General features: G+C 47.1%; 1 protein-coding gene across 1 annotated transcript; it reads right to left on the bottom strand.

Annotated features, from left to right (window-relative positions):
* Positions 1-1,403: 1,403 nt before the first annotated feature.
* On the bottom strand, positions 1,404-16,337 carry Htr3a (5-hydroxytryptamine receptor 3A). The gene is made up of 9 exons (XM_078047042.1): positions 15,946-16,337; positions 13,644-13,810; positions 12,275-12,319; positions 9,651-9,760; positions 7,997-8,166; positions 4,534-4,694; positions 3,968-4,178; positions 3,652-3,873; positions 1,404-2,244 (listed from the first exon to the last, which is right to left on the bottom strand). The coding sequence occupies exons 1-9, from the start codon at positions 16,028-16,030 to the stop codon at positions 1,946-1,948; spliced, it is 1,470 nt and encodes a 489-aa protein (XP_077903168.1). The 5' UTR covers positions 16,031-16,337; the 3' UTR covers positions 1,404-1,945.
* Between the last annotated feature and the right edge of the window lie 2,111 nt (positions 16,338-18,448).

Below are 18,448 nucleotides of genomic sequence, written 5' to 3'. Positions count from 1 at the left end.
GAGTGGGGCAGCTTTTGATTCTAAGACCAGGCTTCACCGTATGGGCTTCAGAGCCATCCTGAGTGGGGAGAGATGAACAGTCCCCATCAGTAGCCCAGTCTTGCTCAGTCAGAGGTAACAGTGTTGAGTAAGGGCCAGTTCCCAGTGCCACGATCTCCTGCTCTATGCTGAAAGACCCTGAGTTCTACCCATCAACAAAACAAAAATAAATCTAAACTCTGAGTAATCTCAAAAGCAGATATGTTGGGTGAGGGTGGCAGATGAGACCCCCCACATTGCCAGTTCATCTTAGGATCAAATCGCCAGTCAGTATTTAATGAGTTCTTTCTGAATGCTGGGGGCTGGGGTGAGAAGAAGCTAAACCAGATAACCCCCTCCCTCAGCCTCTAGGCTGTTTTAGACATGGAGAACTCAGAAGTCCACAGTTATGTCCTCTACTTAGCCTCTAGTATGATTTATCACCTATTTGCAAAGTTTGGGGTTAGGGGGATGTATTACTTCAGGTGTCCCACATTGAGCCTTTTATAATTGGCTGGCCTGGAACAATGGGGAAGACAGTGGAAATGTCAGAATTCATCCCAGGTATTTCTTTTGGGTCCTTTCCTTTTAACTCCTCTCCATTATAGTTTCTCTGACAGAGAGCTCAGGACAGACGAGAGGGTAAATTTACGGTATTTCTGTGCCCAGGGAGAGGCAGAGAAAGTATTCTCCATACACTGCATACACTAAGACAGGTCACTGTTGGTAGAGTCTAGCATTCCTCTTCTCTGAAAGCTTGTTAGGTGGATGGAGTTATGGAGATAGGGTGCTTCTTGGCATGTTTTAAACCCTGATGTCTGGAAGAGGGGGCCAGGATATGAGGAGTCAGACCAAAGACCATTGTTACTAACTCTGCTTCCCTCATGGTCCTGCGTTCTGGTGGACGTGCCAGGGGAGGCTGCTGAGAGTTCCCTATGGAGATAGGTAAACCCAGGCCTTGGTTTTCTTACTGTTTTCCAAGTACAAAAACCAATTGGTGCTGACCATGGTGCTGAAGATCTTGTCGCCATTGCAGGATCCTCTTTCTGAGAGACAGCTTGCTCCCAGCTTCACTGAGAGACCATGGACCAAATTAATAAGAAGAACGTGTGGTCCCTTTCAGCATCTCACAGCCACAAAACTGATCTTCCCTTCTTCCCTCTCCATTGCTAAGTGTTCACAGACCTTCACACCATCAATCCCACCCCCTATTGTTTCATATTCGTGGTAGCTACCATTTCACCCTACAGGACCCTCATCCAGAAAGCATCAAACAACTTAAACTACAACTAATTCCAGAACCCCATTCCTACTAGTAACTTTAAACCTCTTCTTCCACTCATCCAATCTTTCCCCAAAGCTGTTGACAATGATCAAGAAGAGAGTTTAAGGGTTTATAGCATTTTATTGCCCCCCCCACTAGCTGCTGGAGCATGAATATTAGGGAAGTGGACCACAGGTGACAGTGAAGAAGGAGACATTAGGGCAGGATAAACATATGCAGAATCATCAGGCCCCAGTAGCAGAGAGTTAATTTTGCTTTCAATCTAAAAACAAGGTTGGTGGAAATAAGCGGAATTCTAGGGAAGTGCCAAAGGGAAACTGAGACTTGAGGCCTAGATAAGGAGAGTGAAGTTATGGAATGCGTGGGTCTCTCCCAGTCTAAGATAGCAGGATGTAAAGCCATAACAGGCAGCTGTGGATGGGGGTTCGCTGTAAGGATCTTAAACACTAAATTTGGGGGCAAAGAGTTCAGACCATAGTTCAGGATAGCTTAGATGAACTGGCATTGGAAATGAGGTATGGGACTGCATCTGTGTCTTGGGAATGTCCCTGACATCCCCTGGGCCCTGAAGGAACTAAGTGGAAATCCTGTGTCCCCATCTTAACCAACCCTATACCCCTTACCCTGCTGGGCTGTGCCCCCTCAAGAATAATGCCAGATGGACCAGAGTGTGACCAGGGTGATGCTATAGGCCAGCACTGCCAGCAGGTAGATGCGGAAGAGCAGCTTGTCCAGCACAGAGCCCACCCGAAGCCAGTCCCGGGCCACCTCGCGGATCTCATCCCTCTTCTCCAGGTAGTGTCGGATGGAGGACAGCTCTTGCAGCAGCCCACGCACTGCCAGTGAGGCTTCCCGTGGTGGTGGGGGAGGGCCGCCTCTGCCCCTCAGGGTCTTTTCCAAGTCCTGGGGTCCTCCCAAATGGCTACAGTAGTTTCCCATGGCTGGAAGAAGGACAAAAAATTGGCAGAAGAGAGGACTGTTGGATGGTCCAAATACTGTCCCTTATCTTTCTACAGCCTGTGGAAATTTTTCTATGAACAATTTTAGATATAAAAAGTATTGAGAATAACTTACACATCTGCATACTCACCATCCAACTTAAACTAATTTTTAAAAACCAACATGATGGAGGACTCCTGTGCTTCCTCCTCAGTCACATTCTGTAACCCTTTCTCAAGTCACCAGTTTCATGGAATCAGTGTTTATCCTTCCTGTGCATTTTTTAAAAAAACATCCTGTAGGTTTTCCCCAGCAATCTGACATCCATTATTTCATTTGAACCTCACAGCATCCCCATGAGAGAGGCAGAGTAAGAGTGATTACTATCCCTGCTTTTCTATGACAATGCCGAGCTCAGAGAAGTTAAGTGATTAATGCAACTGGAGCATCATTTAATGGTGAGACCACTAAGGCCAGGTGCCTGGACTCCCAATCCACTGCTCTCTCTCTGCTTCATTATATTACCTAAGAAAGGAGTGGCTACCAGGAGTCCCTGTCCTCCTCTCCATGACTCCATGTCCTTCTGGACTAGCAAATGCAAAAAACTTAATAGATAACTACCTTAACCAAGGGAAGTTGAGCATTAGGCTGGTGGGTTAGTTCACCAGCTCATGATGAAATGGTGTTGGATACACTACAAGTCTCACATAGAAGGCTTGAACACAGGAAGAAGGATGAATAGGAGCTGAGCAAAGAGAGCCCGGGTTCAAATCACATTTCTTCTAGACCCTGGCTCTGTGATATAGAAGGAACTATTTAACCTTTCCATGCCTCTGTTATCTCATTCAATCCTACTGGGTCATCATGAGTATTACTTGGGATAATGTGCACAGAGTGCTTCATATATTCTTGGCACAGAGTGCTCAGCAAATCAACCAACCAAACACGACCATCACCAACAAAAAACAGCAGCTACAACAGGTCCTCAGGAGGTGTGAGCTCCATATTTAGTGTCTTTCTACTTCATAGATGATTGAAATTCTGAGGACCTGGCTTTTGAGCTATTTAGAATGAGAAAGTTTAGGAAGTACCAGCTTCAGTATTTGACCATATGAGGCAAGGAGGCCAATAACTACCTGCAGGGCACCCATCTGACCTTTCCTCTAGGCCCATCTTAGAGGCCATTTGCTCAGCTTCTGACATGCTCAGACTCCAGGCCTCCTACCCTCTTCATGCACACCTGAGCCAATGAGAAGTGTAAAAGTGAAGCACAAGTCTGCACTGACATCTTTGCTGGCATGGTGCAGGAATGCACCTAATTCCCAGACCTTGCCCAGGATCCTCCAGAAACTCCCTACCATGTTCCTACACCCAGTCCAGAAAAGGCCTCTCTCCTCCTTCCCTCTCACCTGAGCAGTTGTTGGTCTTGGTGGCCTGGGTGGTGGCTGGGGGCCTACAGGAGGCTGACTGCTCCCTTAGGCAAAGTAGCCAGGTGATCCTTTCCAGAACTAAGTGCTGCAGCCAGGCAGGCACAGGCTGCTGCAGGTCTTGCTTGTGCACCAGCCGCACAATGAGGATGGTCTCGGCCAAGCTTATCACCAGCAGAGCCATGCACACCACGAAGTAGACACCTATGTGCCCCAGGGCAGAGGGAAGAGACATACAGAGGAGGTAGGAGGGGGCCAGGTTCACCAGACTGAGCTCCTCTCCCAGGAGGGACCTTACCAATGAGGGGAGTGCCGATGGCAGTGGCAGGCAGCGTGTCAGACACAATGATCAGGAAAACCGAGTAGCCCAGGAGGAGTGTGATCTTGAAGGAGACCCTCTCGCCACTGTCTGGGGGCAGGTAGAAGCCCACGATGTCCATGACCATTAGGAAGATACTGGGAAGCAGCAGGCTGACTGCATAGAAGAGGGGCCGCCGGCGGATGACCACCTGGGACCAGGAGAGAAGCTTGGGAGAAGCCTGAGGCAGATGGGCTCTGCACGCAGGAGCTATCACCTCTAGCCCACACCCCCTGGCTTCCTGGAACTTCCAGCCTGGATGGCTCACTGGAGGAAATGGACAGTGCCCACATCCTGCCTGTCAATCTAGGCTTGCAACTGTTCAGGTGTGTAAGGGACGATTAGTTGAGTTTCCCTGTCTACTTCATGGAAGTTCCAGGGGATGTCGGACCTTGGAGCTGGGAAAAAGGCTAGGGAAGTTTTTTCCAATATGCCTCCATAAGCCCCCCTGGTATGAAGGACTAGTAGTTTCTGTCACCATTTTACCCACATCTGCTCCCACTCACGTAGAACTTCATTTCTGCGTAACAGTCACTGCTTTCCATAGTGAACTTCCGGAACTGAGGCAACACCCCCAGCAACTCCCACTCGCCCTGGTTCATGAAGATGCTCTTGTCAGACTTCACTTTTTCTGGCAAGCGCCACAGGGAGATGTTGATGTCATTGACTGAGAAAGAAGAAATGAGGCTAGTTATGGAATCTAGTGTTTGGAGCCTGCCAGACCCTTAGAAAGTGGCGCACGGGGTGGGCAGTAGCCAGGGAATGCTGATGTCAGGTGAGTGGGACCTCATGCCTTGCTCTAACCTCCAGCCTCAGTTTTCTAAGCTGTAAAATGTGCCTTTCTCAGGCCTGCAGTGTGGGCAGAGAAAGCCTTGAGTGAAAACACAGCACAGCACAAAGAGCCATATAAGCCATTCATCAGAAAGCCCAGACAGAATGGCAGTCATCAAGAATAGAAACAACAATAAATGCTGGAGAGGATGTGGGGAAAAGAAACACATTTATACTGTTGTGGGATTATAAATTAGCACCACTATGTAAATCCATATGGATGTTCTTGAAAAGACAAGGCATGGCATAAAGAAAAATAAAATTAAGTCATTTGGAAGGAAATGAATGGAATTAGAGACCACCACATTGAGCAAAATAAGTCAAACTCAGAAAGTCAAAGGTCATATGTTTTAAAGGAAAAGAAAGGTGGAGGCAGATCCTATGAAAATCAAAGAGAGATCAGTACAGGAAAGGGACCAGGGATGGGAAGTGAGGAGAGAGGGGAGAAGTGCTGGGAGTGATATTGGCCGAATTGTATCGCTATATTTTGTGCATTAATGGACAAAAAAAAAATGTGGTATGTATATACACAATGGAGTTTAATTCAGCCATAAAGAAAAACAAAATTGTCATTTGCAAGAAAATTAATGGAACTTGAAAACATTGTTAAGCGAAATAAGTCAAACTCAAAAGTTTGACTTATTTTTTCTCTCATATGTAGAAGCTAGAGAGAAGAAAGGAAAAGAAAAGTGGGGTAGATCTTAAGAAAATCAGAGGGAAATCAGTAGACTAGAGATAAGAAACCAGGGAAGGGAGGTCTGGAGGGAAAGAGGAAATACTGAGGAATGATATTAGCCAAAACAACAATTTTAAAAATGTGGAAAAGAAAAAAGAAAAAGAAAGTTCACATATAGGCCAGGCGTGGTGGTGCATGCCTGTTAACCCAGCAACTCAGGAGGCAGAGGCAGGAGATGGCAAGTTCAAGGCCAGCCTCAGCAATATAGCAAAATAAAATTTTAAAAAGGAACTGGGAGTGTAGTTCAGTGGTAGAGCACTTGCCAAGCGCAAGGCCCTGAGTCCAATCTCTAGCACCACAATACATGCATACATAAAATTATCCATTTATGAAATGAAATATAATACAGATTTATCATCTTTGCCTTCAGAGCAACCTGTCTTTAAAGTTGAACTAGAAAAATGAGAAAACTCCTCACTTCAGGCACAGCAGTTCTACTTCTCTATATCTATACTAAAGAAAAGATATGCATATGTGCATTAGAAAGGACCAGAGTATCCACTGTAGCAAAATACAGAAAAGATCTAAATGTCCATCAATAAGAAAATGCTTAATAAATTATGATAGATCCAAATCATTCTGTGGCAGTTAAAATTCATGAGGATCATCTTGAACTTGCCATCTTGCAATAACATGTAAAAACATCCAGAAGCTATCACTGAGTAAAAAGAATCAAGTACGAGTATATGATAGTATATGCAATATTTCCGTAGATATGTATGTGTAAGTATAAATACATAGAGAAGAACCTGAAAGAATATACTTTATGAAGTTTATACTGATAAAAAATAGTTAACCTCTTAAAATATTTTTTTAGTTGCAGGTGGACACAATACCTTTATTTTATTTATTTGTGGGTGCTGCTGAGGATCGAACCCGGTGCCTCATATATGCGAGGAGAGTTCTCTAACACTGAGCCACAACCCCAGCTCAACAGTTAACTCTTATTGCATGGAATTTGGGGGGAAGAGTTTGAGATTGAAGGTAGAGGGCAAAGGAGATTTTGGCTTTCTCTGTAGTTTGGGGGTTTTTTTCAAGGATGTTATTTCACTGCCATAATTTAATATAATGAATAAATCAAAATAGAAACAAAGGCTGCCTTTTTGCAGTCAGTTGGATAAGGTTCATTCCCTAGCTTCTTGGAGGCACCTGACACTCATACATTTAATAATTTGCCAGATGTCTTCCTGTGTGCCAGGCCCTGTGCTAGAAATCTAAAGGTGGAACACAAATCATGTCCCTGCCTTCTCTACATTTGTATCTATTTCAGAAGTGGACACCAAATAAGTACTGACAGGGTCATACAGGTGGTGAGAAAAACAGGGTGTTTTACAGTTGCAGGACAGTGATGGGCTCCTCTGGGGGGGTATGGCGGGGAGGGTTTCCCAGGTTGCTAATACTTATGTGGTGATCAGAAAGTTGAACAGAGGGGGCTGGGGATGTGGCTCAAATGGTAGCGCGATTGCCTAGCATGAGGAGGCACTGGGTTCGATTCTTGGCTCCACATAAAAATAAAATAAAGGTATTGTGTCCACCTAAAACTAAAAAATAAATACTTTTAAAAAAAAAGTTGAGCAGAGAGGTTGGCCAGCCTGGGTATGGATTTAGGGCAAGAGGGGGAGCAGTGGGGGAAGTAGCCTAGGAGGGGAAAGAGCATGGGTGAAATGGAAGAACAGGGGCTGTGGGCCCAAAGAGGAAGGCAGCTGGTCTGGAGCAGAGCTCCGAGAGCATGCACCAGATGAAGCTGGAGAGGTGGACTGTGGGCAGGACTAGGTCAAGGATTTGGAATGTGTTCCAGGACTGCTGGGAAGCCATCAGGGTTTTAAGTGACACAATCAGATTTGCATTTTAATAAGAGTTCACTGGCTGCTGTGAGGAGCATGAATTGGAAGGGGACAAGAACAAATGGTGAAATCTGGGCAGGAGATGAGGGTGGCTTGGCTGGGGGTGAAGAGAAGTGAGTGGGTCTGAGAGACCTTAGTGCCAGATCCTATTTGTGATATTTGGAAAAGAACTATCCCTTAATAAGCATGTGAAGTTGGTTCATGCTGTCTCATGAAATCCTTACCATTACTGGGGAAGGCAGTGAGGACAGTGATATTGACCCCATTTGGAGGATGAGGAAATAGAGCCTCAATGACATTAAGAAGATTAGCAGTTGAGACTCAGGATGTAGCTCAGTGGTAAAGCTTAGTACCTGTGCGGCACTGCATTCAATCCCCAGGACCCCCACCAAAAAACAAAAAAAGGAAGGAAGGAAGGAAGGAAGGAAGGAAGGGAAAGGAAAGAAAAGAAAAGAGATAAGTAAAGGGAGTGATAAGGGAGAATGCTTCCTAAGTGCTCCTTGCCCAGGTGTCCTTGCTCCCACCTCTGTCCCCACCTCCCAAGGCCCACATACTCACTGGTGTGAAGCCAGCTGGTGAAGGTCAGCGAGCAGTTCTGCACATCAAAGGGGAAATTATAGATGTCGAGGCTGCAGGCGGTCACCACCTGGAGGGGCTTGTAGTTCTGGACCTCACCCTGATGCTGAACATACACGTATGGGATATTTGGAGACTTCCCCACGTCCACACTGGTCAGGGAAGAGAGATCAGTGTGGAGGCTCAAGAGGCAGATCCAGCCCTGGGAGTATGAAGATCTCTGAGCCCAGGAGGGAAAGAAACTCAGGGAGGGTACAGGCAGCAGGACAATCCAGAGGGTTTTGGCTGGCTGCAGCTTTCCAATGTTCTTATCTATCTTAGGCTTCCTAACCCACCATTGTCAGGTTACCTTCCAAGTAAGAAAGGGCACTTCTCCTTTACTCCTCTGGCAACTTAGCCACAAAAGGCAGGGAAGCGACCCAGGAACCTCAAAGCCTTGGGCTATAGAGAGCTTGTCCAGTTGCCCCCATGCACACATACACACACACACACACACACACACACACACACACAAGTGCATGCACATGTACACCCAGGCTGGGTAGAGCTTGGCTCCCAGAACCTCTAGGACTGAGATTACAGGCAAGAATGGAAGCTTATGTTCTATTTGACTCTGATTTCTCTTTACTTCCCATTTTTTAGAAGTCCTTGAAAATGAATATACTCTCCAGCAGAAAAAGAACTAGAGAAATCATGGGTAAGAATTCGGGGAACCCAGAAAAATCCAACAAGATTTCATTCACTCTTTTGGCTGATGCTGAACCCTAAGTCTCTCCCAAGTGACCATAGTGGCAGGAAGTGGGCTGAGCCCAGGGTCTGAGCCTTCAATCTTCTGTGGGGAAGGCTAAGAGATAAGAAGAGGAAGCCTATTTCACTATTGAAAGTGAAAATTCAACAGGAAGCAGATTTCCCAGAAAGCCTCCAGCCTGAGCTGTGCAGGGCATTGAGTGGTGGGTTCGTGGTCAAGCGCCCCCCTTGAGAAAATATCAGTGCCCTGTGGAGCTGGGCAATGCGGTAAGTACTGGGTGGACCTCCTTGCCACCTTCCCCTTTCTGTCCATCTCTCCTCCACACATTTTCCCTGCTGTGCAATTCAGAAGTTCAGTTGGTGAACCCTAAATGAACCTGCCGGAGGGGGGAGAAGTTCTATTGGCTGAAGCCAAGTGACACTGTTTGGCTGCTAGAAATAAAGACGGATGGGACCCGCTTCAAGCTGAAGGCACAGACGTGGCCTGGGAGGTCTGAGCGTGATCCTTAGCTCCAAATCCCCTCTGTGGCCAGGCACGGTGGCAGCCATCAGTGCTCCATTCCTTTCAGAAACATAACTGTCCTCTTTAAAAATGCAGCTGTCCCCATTAGGCTATTATAACTCAGTGTGAATTCATTCACTGGCTTCTTTCCCTGAGATGAGGGCCCTTGGACTAATGAAGTACAGAGTTTCAACATCAGGCACAAAAAAAAAGATGAATTTTAAAAAGAAAAGGAAAGAGAGAAAAGAGAACTTGAGCTCTGGCTAACTTTATGTACAGTGGGTAAGTCTGGCTGGAAGATCTCGAAGGCCATGGCAGCCATCTTGTCCCTCAGCCACCTGGCTTCTCCAGCCACCCCACAGCCCGGACTCGGGTGACAGTACTCACAACTCGTTGATGAGAATGTCTGGGACCCAGACGCTGTCGGTGGGGACGGACAACTTGGTGATGTTGTCGAAGTCCTCAGGGTTCCACTGGAGAAACTCATCAGTCCAGAACTAGGGGAGGAGGGACAATGGTCACCAGAGCCCCCTCCATCTCCAGGGAGGGTTGCTGAAAACCAGGCTGGCTTCACTCCTCAGGCCCAGACCTAGATGGGCATCGGCTCAGGAAAATCTGGGTGTCAGTGGCACCCAAAGCACTCAGCAGTAATGGAGAGCCCCTCACCTGGGTCTTCACACTCTCCCTACATGCATAACAACACGGACTGAGGCAGCCCCTCCCTGGGAAGGCCTGCCACCATTTCCAATGTCAAAGGACTCCTAACCACCAATTTCAAACTTCAGGATCTTTTTATGTTTGTTTTTTCAACTTCAGGATCTTGAACAAATAACTTCTTGGGTCTTGGTTTACATCCCAGTGGAGCAGGAGGCTGAGGCAGGAGGACCTCAAGTTCAAAGTCAGGCTCAGCAACAGCAAGGGACTAAACAACTCAGTGAGATCCTGTCTCTAAATAAATATAAAAAAAGGAATGGGGATGTGGCTCAATGGTTGAGTGCCCCTGAGTTCCATCCCTGGTATAAAAAAAAAAAAAAAAAAAGAGGAATGGGAATAAACACATCCACCTCAAAGCAGAGGTGGATATTATTAGGCTTGTTTGTTTGTTGTCTGAGGAGGGGTGCCTGGGTTTGAACTCAGGAGCACTAGGGCACTAAGCCACATCTCCAGCCCTATTTTGTATTTTATTTAGAGACAGTGTCTCGCTGAGTTGCTTAGTGCTTCACTTTTTCTGCAGCTGGCTTTGAACTTGGAATCCTCCTATCTCAGCCTCCCAAGCCACTGGGATTACAGGTGTGCACCACTGCGCCCAGCTATTGTTAAGTTTTGGTCAATGTGTGCTCCACTCTTCCTATGCCAGAAAGACCAGTCCAGTCTGATCATAGCACTCTTTTGCCCCATTGCTCTTACAGTAAAGTTAAATCTCAAGGACCATGTGAATTCTACACTCCTTCCACATGGAATTAAACACTGTTGAAACTTCCACATCTCTGCATCCCATATTCCTTCTCTCATGCTTCCTGTCTTCTTTGCAAAGGTACCTTGTACTCATTCTTCCAGACTTAACAAGGTATCTATGCCCCCTTCTCTAGGAGCCCTGTTGTGTTAGGTGTACTCCCTCTGTGCTCTCACATTCTGGCCATGATGAGCAGCTGTTGTGTTACATGCCAGGGGTCTGTCCACTTGTCTGTGGCAGACTTGGCTTCCACTGGTCTGTGAGCTCATCATGCATGTGGCCTGAGTCTAGACTGTATTTCCAACTCCAGTCCCTTAGCATTGTTGCTGATACATAGCAGACTGACCTTCCCTCACTGCAGACTGCAACCAACTGGAGCAGACAAGTGACCCTAGAGGTAAAGAGGTGGGACTGAGGCTGATGTTCCAGGGAAAGGAGGTCCAGGATGCCTAGCCACGTTCAGGGTCCTTCCTTTGAGGAAAAGTGTTCTGTATCAAGGAATCCTTCTATGAGGCAGTAATGGAGCAGTATCTCAGAGATCAACTTTCTAACTTCTTCCTCAACCTTACTCCCTGTCCCATGAGCTACTGTTGCTGCTGGTGGAACATGTCCATGAGAGTGGGCAAGGATTTCACAGAGACCCATGTATACCAGTTGTGTCTGCAGAGCCTCTCTGCTTGACCTCTGTGAATAGTCCTCATCTTCCTGCCCTTCTCTTCAGCCATTTTAGTTTCCCCTTCTGCTCTGACTTCTTCCCCACATCCCCAGCATCCACCAGAGCAAGCCCTGCCTGTAGGCAGCCACCTCTCCTGTTTCCAGCTCAGAGCTACGGCTTAGGCAAGACCTCAGAGATATCCACCTACCAGTGCTGGGTCCATGCCCATCAGAAACTGGATAAGAAGGGACAGCCAAGACTGTGAGGGCTAAATGGATAAACTGTTTCAGTCACCCAATTAACTAAATTGAAGGCAGAACTTTCTAGTAATTAGAACTGCTTGAAAGTGAAGTGGCTGCCTTATGAGTTCCCAGGTACTGGAGGTCCTTCAACAGGGATTGGACAAGCACTTGTCTGGGATGCTGTGAAGAACTTCAGAAACCAGAGGGCTTTGAGGGATTTCCTCTCCATTTCATTTTTCGTGTGTGTGGTTGGGGAGGGGTAGTTGGGGATTGAACCAAGGGGTGCTCAAACACTGAACCATATCCCCTGGCCTTTTTAAAAAAATTTTGAGACAGGATCCTGTTAAGTTGCTGAAGGCATTGTTAAGTGGCTAATGCTGGCTTTGAACTTGCAATCCTCCTGCCTCAGCCTCCCAAGTCGCCGGGATTGGTGTGCACCACAGTGCCCGGCCTCCACTGATCATTAAGCTTCCTTTTACTCCCTCTACTGAGAGAGGAAGACTCAAGACTCCTGAATCTCATGCTGAGCATGCCTTTGAACCCTTCCCCACACCTTTCCTCACCAAGACCACTGAGATTCCTGACTCCTTTGAACAGAGAAGGCCTTCCTAGAAGTCCCTGTCCTAGCAAGTGGGCGTGGGCAAGGGACGGCTCTGCTCACCTGCCGGTACCAGATGTAGGTGGTCAGTACCTGGTTCTTCTCATCCTGGGAAAGGAAAGGGAGCTCAGACTGGTGGCCCTGCATGCACCACCCCAAAACAGAGCTGCTTCCTTGTTCCCCTATTCCCCTGGGAAGGAGAGTGAGCAAAAGGGGCCCAAGGACAAGCTGGAGCTGCTTGGCCAGCCAGGACAAGTTGGTGTTTTATTAGGGCAAGCTACAAGGAAATATGACTTCCTTTCAACTTCAAAGATGTATGTGTGTGTGTGTGTGTGTGTGTGTGTGTGTGTGTGTGTGTGTGTGTATTCACACACACTTATAGTATATATGTCATATATATGCTATATGTGGGGCTGGGGATGTGGCTCAAGCGGTAGTGCGCTCGCCTGGCATGCGTGCGGCCGGGGTTCGATCCTCAGCACCACATACAAACAAAGATGTTGTGTCCCCCGAGAACTAAAAAAATAAATATTAAAAATTCTCTTTCTCTCTCTCCTCTCTCACTCTCTCTTTAAAAAAAAAAAATATATATATATATATATATATATATATATATATGCTATATGTTATACAAAGGGTACAAATACACTACATAAATTAGAGACTACACAATAGGTATAAATATACTTTCTGTTATCTTCTATTATATTACATGAAACATAATAGATGATAATAATAGAAGGTATACAAAGTATATATGCCCAAAACCACATGAAGTGAAAAGTCTATCACTCTCCTTCCCTTCATCTAATCCCAGTTTTCCTTCCTGAAGCACATGGTAAGCAGTTTTCTGTGCTTCTTTCCAGAGATGTTCTGAGGGCATCCTGCATCAAGGGGCACAGGGTGACTGTAGTAGACTGTGTAGTCGGGTTCTGCCTCCCCCACCCCAACACAGACACCACATTTCTACAGTTGCCTTCTCGTTTATAACTCTGCACAATGTCTGACCTCTGCTGGGCAGGACACCCCACCCTGCTATAGTAATTGATGAAGAAACTCATTACTTAATTGATTTGTTGGTTGACAATAGATCTATTATCAACATTTAGTGACACCTGCCATGTACCAGGACCTGTGTAAGGCACTAAAGGCATAGAGATGAATAAGAAAGTCTTCACCCCACATGGCTGACATAGGGAGGTGATGACCAGGTTACTGCATGGACAACCATAGGCAGGAAGTGACCACTGGCTGTAGATGGCCCAGGCTCATGGTTTGGGCAGCTGTACAGATTCTGCTGCAGTCCATCCTCAGCTGTGGTGCCAGACCTCAGGTTCTAGGGCTCTATCCTGCCCAGCAGGTGACTTGGCCTCAATTTTAAGGATCCATTTCTGCATTGAGGGGAGGGCTTGAAGTCTGGGGCCACACTCACCACGTTGAGGATGGCGTAGACGATGACATCAATGGAGATGGTGGTGGGCCTCCTCCAGTCCCGCACTGGCCGCACGCCCTTCCTGTAGTTGGCCAGGAGGTGGTCGGACAGCCTCAGCAGGGCAGGCCTGGTGGAGTTCTGGGCCTGGGAGATCCCCCTCTGCCTGGCTGGAAAGGAGAACAGTTCAAAGTGGAAACCAGAGCCCTGAAACGTTCCCTGGTTCTCTTGCTCTGTCTGGTTTGTAAGCTCTTGGAAGGAGTGTGTCCCCACCTCATGATATTCCCAGATCTCCACAACAGACTGAAATTCCCACCTTTAGAGCATTTTGTTTGTAGATATTCTTGCCAAAATCGCAATGGTCAGTCTCCTAGGACAGCCTGAGCACTCATTTACAGGAGGGCAGGGAGCTGGCTTGCTAGGGAAGGTGAAGAAGAGGCTGGAGCAGCTAAAGGGAAGTGGGCTGTGGGAGCACGTGCTATGAACAGGCAAGAGGACCACAAGAAAGGGTCTCAGGATCCACTGGTCTGCCGCAGGGTTTCCTCAGCCAAGTTCAGATTGCAGCATGCACATAGCTCACTGCCTCCGTTGTGACCCTGGGCTGCAATGTCGAAGAAGGAAAGGTGGGCATCCTATGAAAGCTGGCGTCCCCTCTCCCTCCTGCCAAAAGCCACACACATGATCCAAGATAGCCACTCATGATGCCAGGTCCTTTTCCTAGCATGATCTGGTGGGCAAACTGGATGGGATAGGAAGGAGGTGAGGGTGAGGTATGGAGATACCCAGGAGGAACCAAATTGCTCCCAGAGCTGGAGGTGGCAGGGGGCTGGGGGGATGGAAAAGCCCAGTGCCTCGGACCTGGCTCTATTCCATGGGGTTTCATGTGCATCCCAGCTTCCTTCCGGGAAATAGTAGGAACAGTTCCTAAGGAGAGACATGAAATATGGGGTGGGGAGGACACAGCCCAGAGCAGGGTTCAGGTGACAAGGAAGAGATGGAACTGCAGAGTCCACAGGGCTTTTTCCAGACCAGGTGCAGCAAACCTGGCTTCCAATATACAGCATAGCCTCCTCTCATCCTGTCTCTCCCTGCAGGTCTGCAGCATATCAGTCTTGTGGTCCCCTCCTGGGTCTCACCCACCTACCCGAAAAGCTTTCAGCCTCCCTCAGAAGGACAGAGAGAGAGGGAAAGCAAGAGACTTATTATTTTGTGAGACTCCTTTGCAATAATATCCAATAATACAGTCTTCATTTCAATCTCTGAATGGCAGCCCATTTCACAGACAAGAACACCTGAAGCTCAGAACAGTGAGAACTGTGTCCTGAATGTGAAGGAACTGAGTCTCACACCCAGACCACTGTGTCTCTTCAGGACACCCGTGTCAGTCCAGATCCCATCTACTGGGACTCTTGTTGTGTGGAGAGCCCCAGACTCATCCCAGGGGCCCTTGGAGGAAGGGGCCACTGCAGGAAGGAGGTTGTGTAACCCAGTCCAGGAAGCCCTGGACCAGCCATCACCTATGGATTACATTTACTTCATCCTCTGAGCTTCCCCCAATGACAGCTCATGGCAGAAAATCATCTTGCCCACAGCCCTTTATACCTGTCCAGCCCCCGGGTGGCATCCACACACACCATGCCCCAGTGAGGCTGGTCCAACCCACTTCTGTAGGAGGAGAAAATTTCCTGGTCTGCAGCAGAAGGAAACAGTTTTTTTTTGTGACTAAAATGCCCTGTTTTCAAGGGAGTTAGAAGGGAATGGAGAGAAGTTTGTTATCACTGGAAGTTAGCCCTGAAAGGGAACTGTAGGATAGAGACCCAGAAAACCCATGCCACAAAATCCAGAGAAGATGAAGGAAGATTTCTAGATTAGCTCTGGTTCCCACTCTGCTGCTGACAAGCTGTGTGACCTTGAGTGAATTACTCCTGCCCTCTGGACCTCACTTTCAACAGGAAAAAGTGAACCAAATAAGCTATAAGTTCCTTTGCAGCTGCCACTTGATGAGTTTAGGGGCAGGGCAAAGAGGAGAGGAGCCTCTCTCCTGGCGCCTGTCTGCATATTTCTGCTAAACAAGCTACTGCTCTGCTCCCCTCTCAGAAGCCCTGCTGTCACCAAGCTCAACTTCCCCAACTCTAGCTTGACCATGATGCCTCAAAATGCTCTCATGCTCACATGTGGTAAGACAGCTGACTTTCCTGCAGCAAGACTGCTCCAGACTCTCCTTCCCTCAACCCTCCAAGGCGTCCCCTACTCCAGGGCCATAGATGGCCAGTCCAGTCTTGCGTGTGTCCCCGGAGCCCCTTACCTTCTCCCTGTGCCAGGAGCATGGGCAGCAGCCAGGCAAGCAGCGCCTGCAGGATCCACTGCTTCATGGTGAGCTTCCCACACATGGGAGGGCCTCAGAGTAGACACTCAAGGCGAGCCCTACCAGAGGCCAGCCTGTTCACCTCCTGCCAAACTTGTGTCCCAGCCGTCCTGCTTCGCAGCGGCTGCCTGCACCTTCTCAGGCTGCAGCTAGCCACCAGAGTTGGGGAGATGCCAAGTTTTCCTGCAATCAGTCCTTTAGCTGGATCAGGTTTCTGGGCGGGAGGGAAGGGGGCGGGACCACCAAAGGGGAGCCCGCCCTGGCTGATGTCATGTGGCAGGAGCTCAGGCACCCATTCAGCCAGGTGGCTTGGCCATGTTTCCCTAAGAAGTAACTTGGGGACAGGGACTGACAGAACCCATGGAGAAAGGGTACAGCCTGACAGCTGAGGGGTGCACTGGGCTGCTGTTTCATTTATGTCCCTTGCCAAGTATGCTTCAGTGGCACTGAACTGGGTCCGTGGGGTGGCTCAGACCAGAGCAGGAGTTGCCATTCTCTTGATCTCCAGAGGGACATAATTCACTTAGCCAAGCAGGTGACAGGCACCTCTGCAGACTAAGGATCTGGAGTCACCACAATTCTGCCCTTTTTTTTCTCATCTAAATATTCATATCTAAATAGTAAAGAGTATGCATTTTTATAGCTTACATATTTATTTTTACACACTTTACTAGAAGTAGTAAATATATGTAGAGAAAAATGTAATAGTAATACATGCTCATTATAGAAAATTAGGAAGTGCAATTAAAATCATCCACAGGCTTCCCACCCAGAGACAGTCACTGATAATATTTTGGTCTATATTCTTCTAAAATTTCCTTCCATGAAATGTGTACAATTAAGTAAATGTGCAATGTCTATAATTTAGTCTCCCTCCCTCTTTCTCATTTCCTATCTTTTCATAGGCATTCTCAATACCTTCCTCTAAATGTGGTTTTCTTGAAAGAAGTATTGCTTTTCTCTCTGTAAGTTAAATATGTGAGTAGCTACCCCTCAGATACTCAACTGTGTGTTCTAAAATTTGTCTCAAAAAGAATTGCTGTGAATTTCTATTTGGAGGAGTCCCATACCAATTCATCATATAGGCTAGTTGGACTTTCCACCTCACTTTTGTGGAAAGCAAGATACACTTGTATTAATCACAGCAAGCTTCAACAACAAAACATTTTCTTTTCTTTTTCTTGTTTTTAAGATTTGTTTCTTTTTAGATATACATGACAGTAGAACATATTTTGACATAGTATACATACATGTATTATAACTTATTAGGACCCTACCCTTGTGGTTGTACATGATGTGGAGGTCCATGAGGTATATTCATATATGAACATATGAAAGTTATGTCAGGGGTTTTGTGTGTGTGTGTGTGGTGCTGGGGATTGAACCAAGGGCCTTGTGCATGGGAGGCAAGCACTCTACCAACTGAGCTGTATCCCTAGCCCTGGATTTGTTCTACTGTCTTTCTTATTTATATCTTTCGCCCTTCCCTTCATTCCCCTTTCTCTATTCCAATGAACTCCTATTCTTCCCTTGCCCCCGCCACAACACACACTTCTTTTGTATTGGCATCTGTGTATCAGAGAAGATTCTACCTTTGGTTTGGGGGAGTTGGCTTATTTCACTTAGCATGATAGTCTCCAGATCCACCCATTTACCAGCAAAAATCATAAAGTCATTCTTTAAAAGCAAAACATTTTCATTCTTTTTAATTCCATTTCCAGCTGAATATAAGTATAAAATAGGCTGAGGTCACTGTAGGAATGATTTTATATGCACTATGAAGTCTGTAGTATAATCGTTTCTTCCTTTTCTTTCCTTCTCTCCTTTCTCTTCCTTCCCGCCTGCCTTTTCTTTAAGATGGGGTCTTAGTAGGTTGTCAAGGTTGACCTTGAACTTGTGATCCTCCTGCCTCTGCCTTCCGAGCTGCTGGAATTACAGGTATGTACCACTGCACCAGGTTACCTTTCTTGATAGGGTCCCTTCATAGAGCCATTAGCCAGGGTTTGGTTCTAGAAGATTTAATCAAGCTCAGGGGGCTCAGGCTACCCTTCCCTTAAGTCATGCCCTTCAAAGCAGTAAAAATTTTGACGACAGGGCATAGACTAGGAGGAGTGGTAAAATCAGGGACCTTAGACTGTAGACAATGTATACAGTCAGGTGTTCCCAGAATGAATGTGTTCAGACTATATTTTGTGGTACTAAGGATGAAACCAGGGGCTTCATCATGCCAGGCCAGCACCCTGCCACTAGGCCACCTCCCCAGTCCAGACTTTGCACTTGACAGAAGGAAAGGCAAGCCAAGGAGAAGCAGGCTGCCTCCAGGCTGCTGAGGGCTTGAGTCCAGCAGAGCACTGTGGATTCCTCAGTGCATCCTTGAGCCCAGCAAAGACTCTTAGGCCCCTGCTCACTTCTAATTAGGACCACTGGCAGAAAGCTGCTGCTG

This window comes from Ictidomys tridecemlineatus, chromosome 4 (assembly GCF_052094955.1).
Source record: "Ictidomys tridecemlineatus isolate mIctTri1 chromosome 4, mIctTri1.hap1, whole genome shotgun sequence".
NCBI lineage: Eukaryota > Metazoa > Chordata > Mammalia > Rodentia > Sciuridae > Ictidomys > Ictidomys tridecemlineatus.
Note: the sequence above shows the minus strand (reverse complement) of the source record. Positions and strands in the feature narration are given on the sequence as shown.

Bases quoted from the DNA above. Each gene is read 5' to 3' on its own strand.
- Htr3a (XM_078047042.1), bottom strand. From the start codon at position 16,030: ATGTGTGGGAAGCTCACCATGAAGCAGTGGATCCTGCAGGCGCTGCTT. The intron at 8,167-9,650 runs GTGAGTACTGTC...TTCCCTGACCAG, and splicing joins GACATTCTCATCAACGAGTT to TGTGGACGTGGGGAAGTCTC. The intron at 4,179-4,533 runs GTGAGTGGGAGC...TCCTGGTCCCAG, and splicing joins ACGCAGAAATGAAGTTCTAC to GTGGTCATCCGCCGGCGGCC.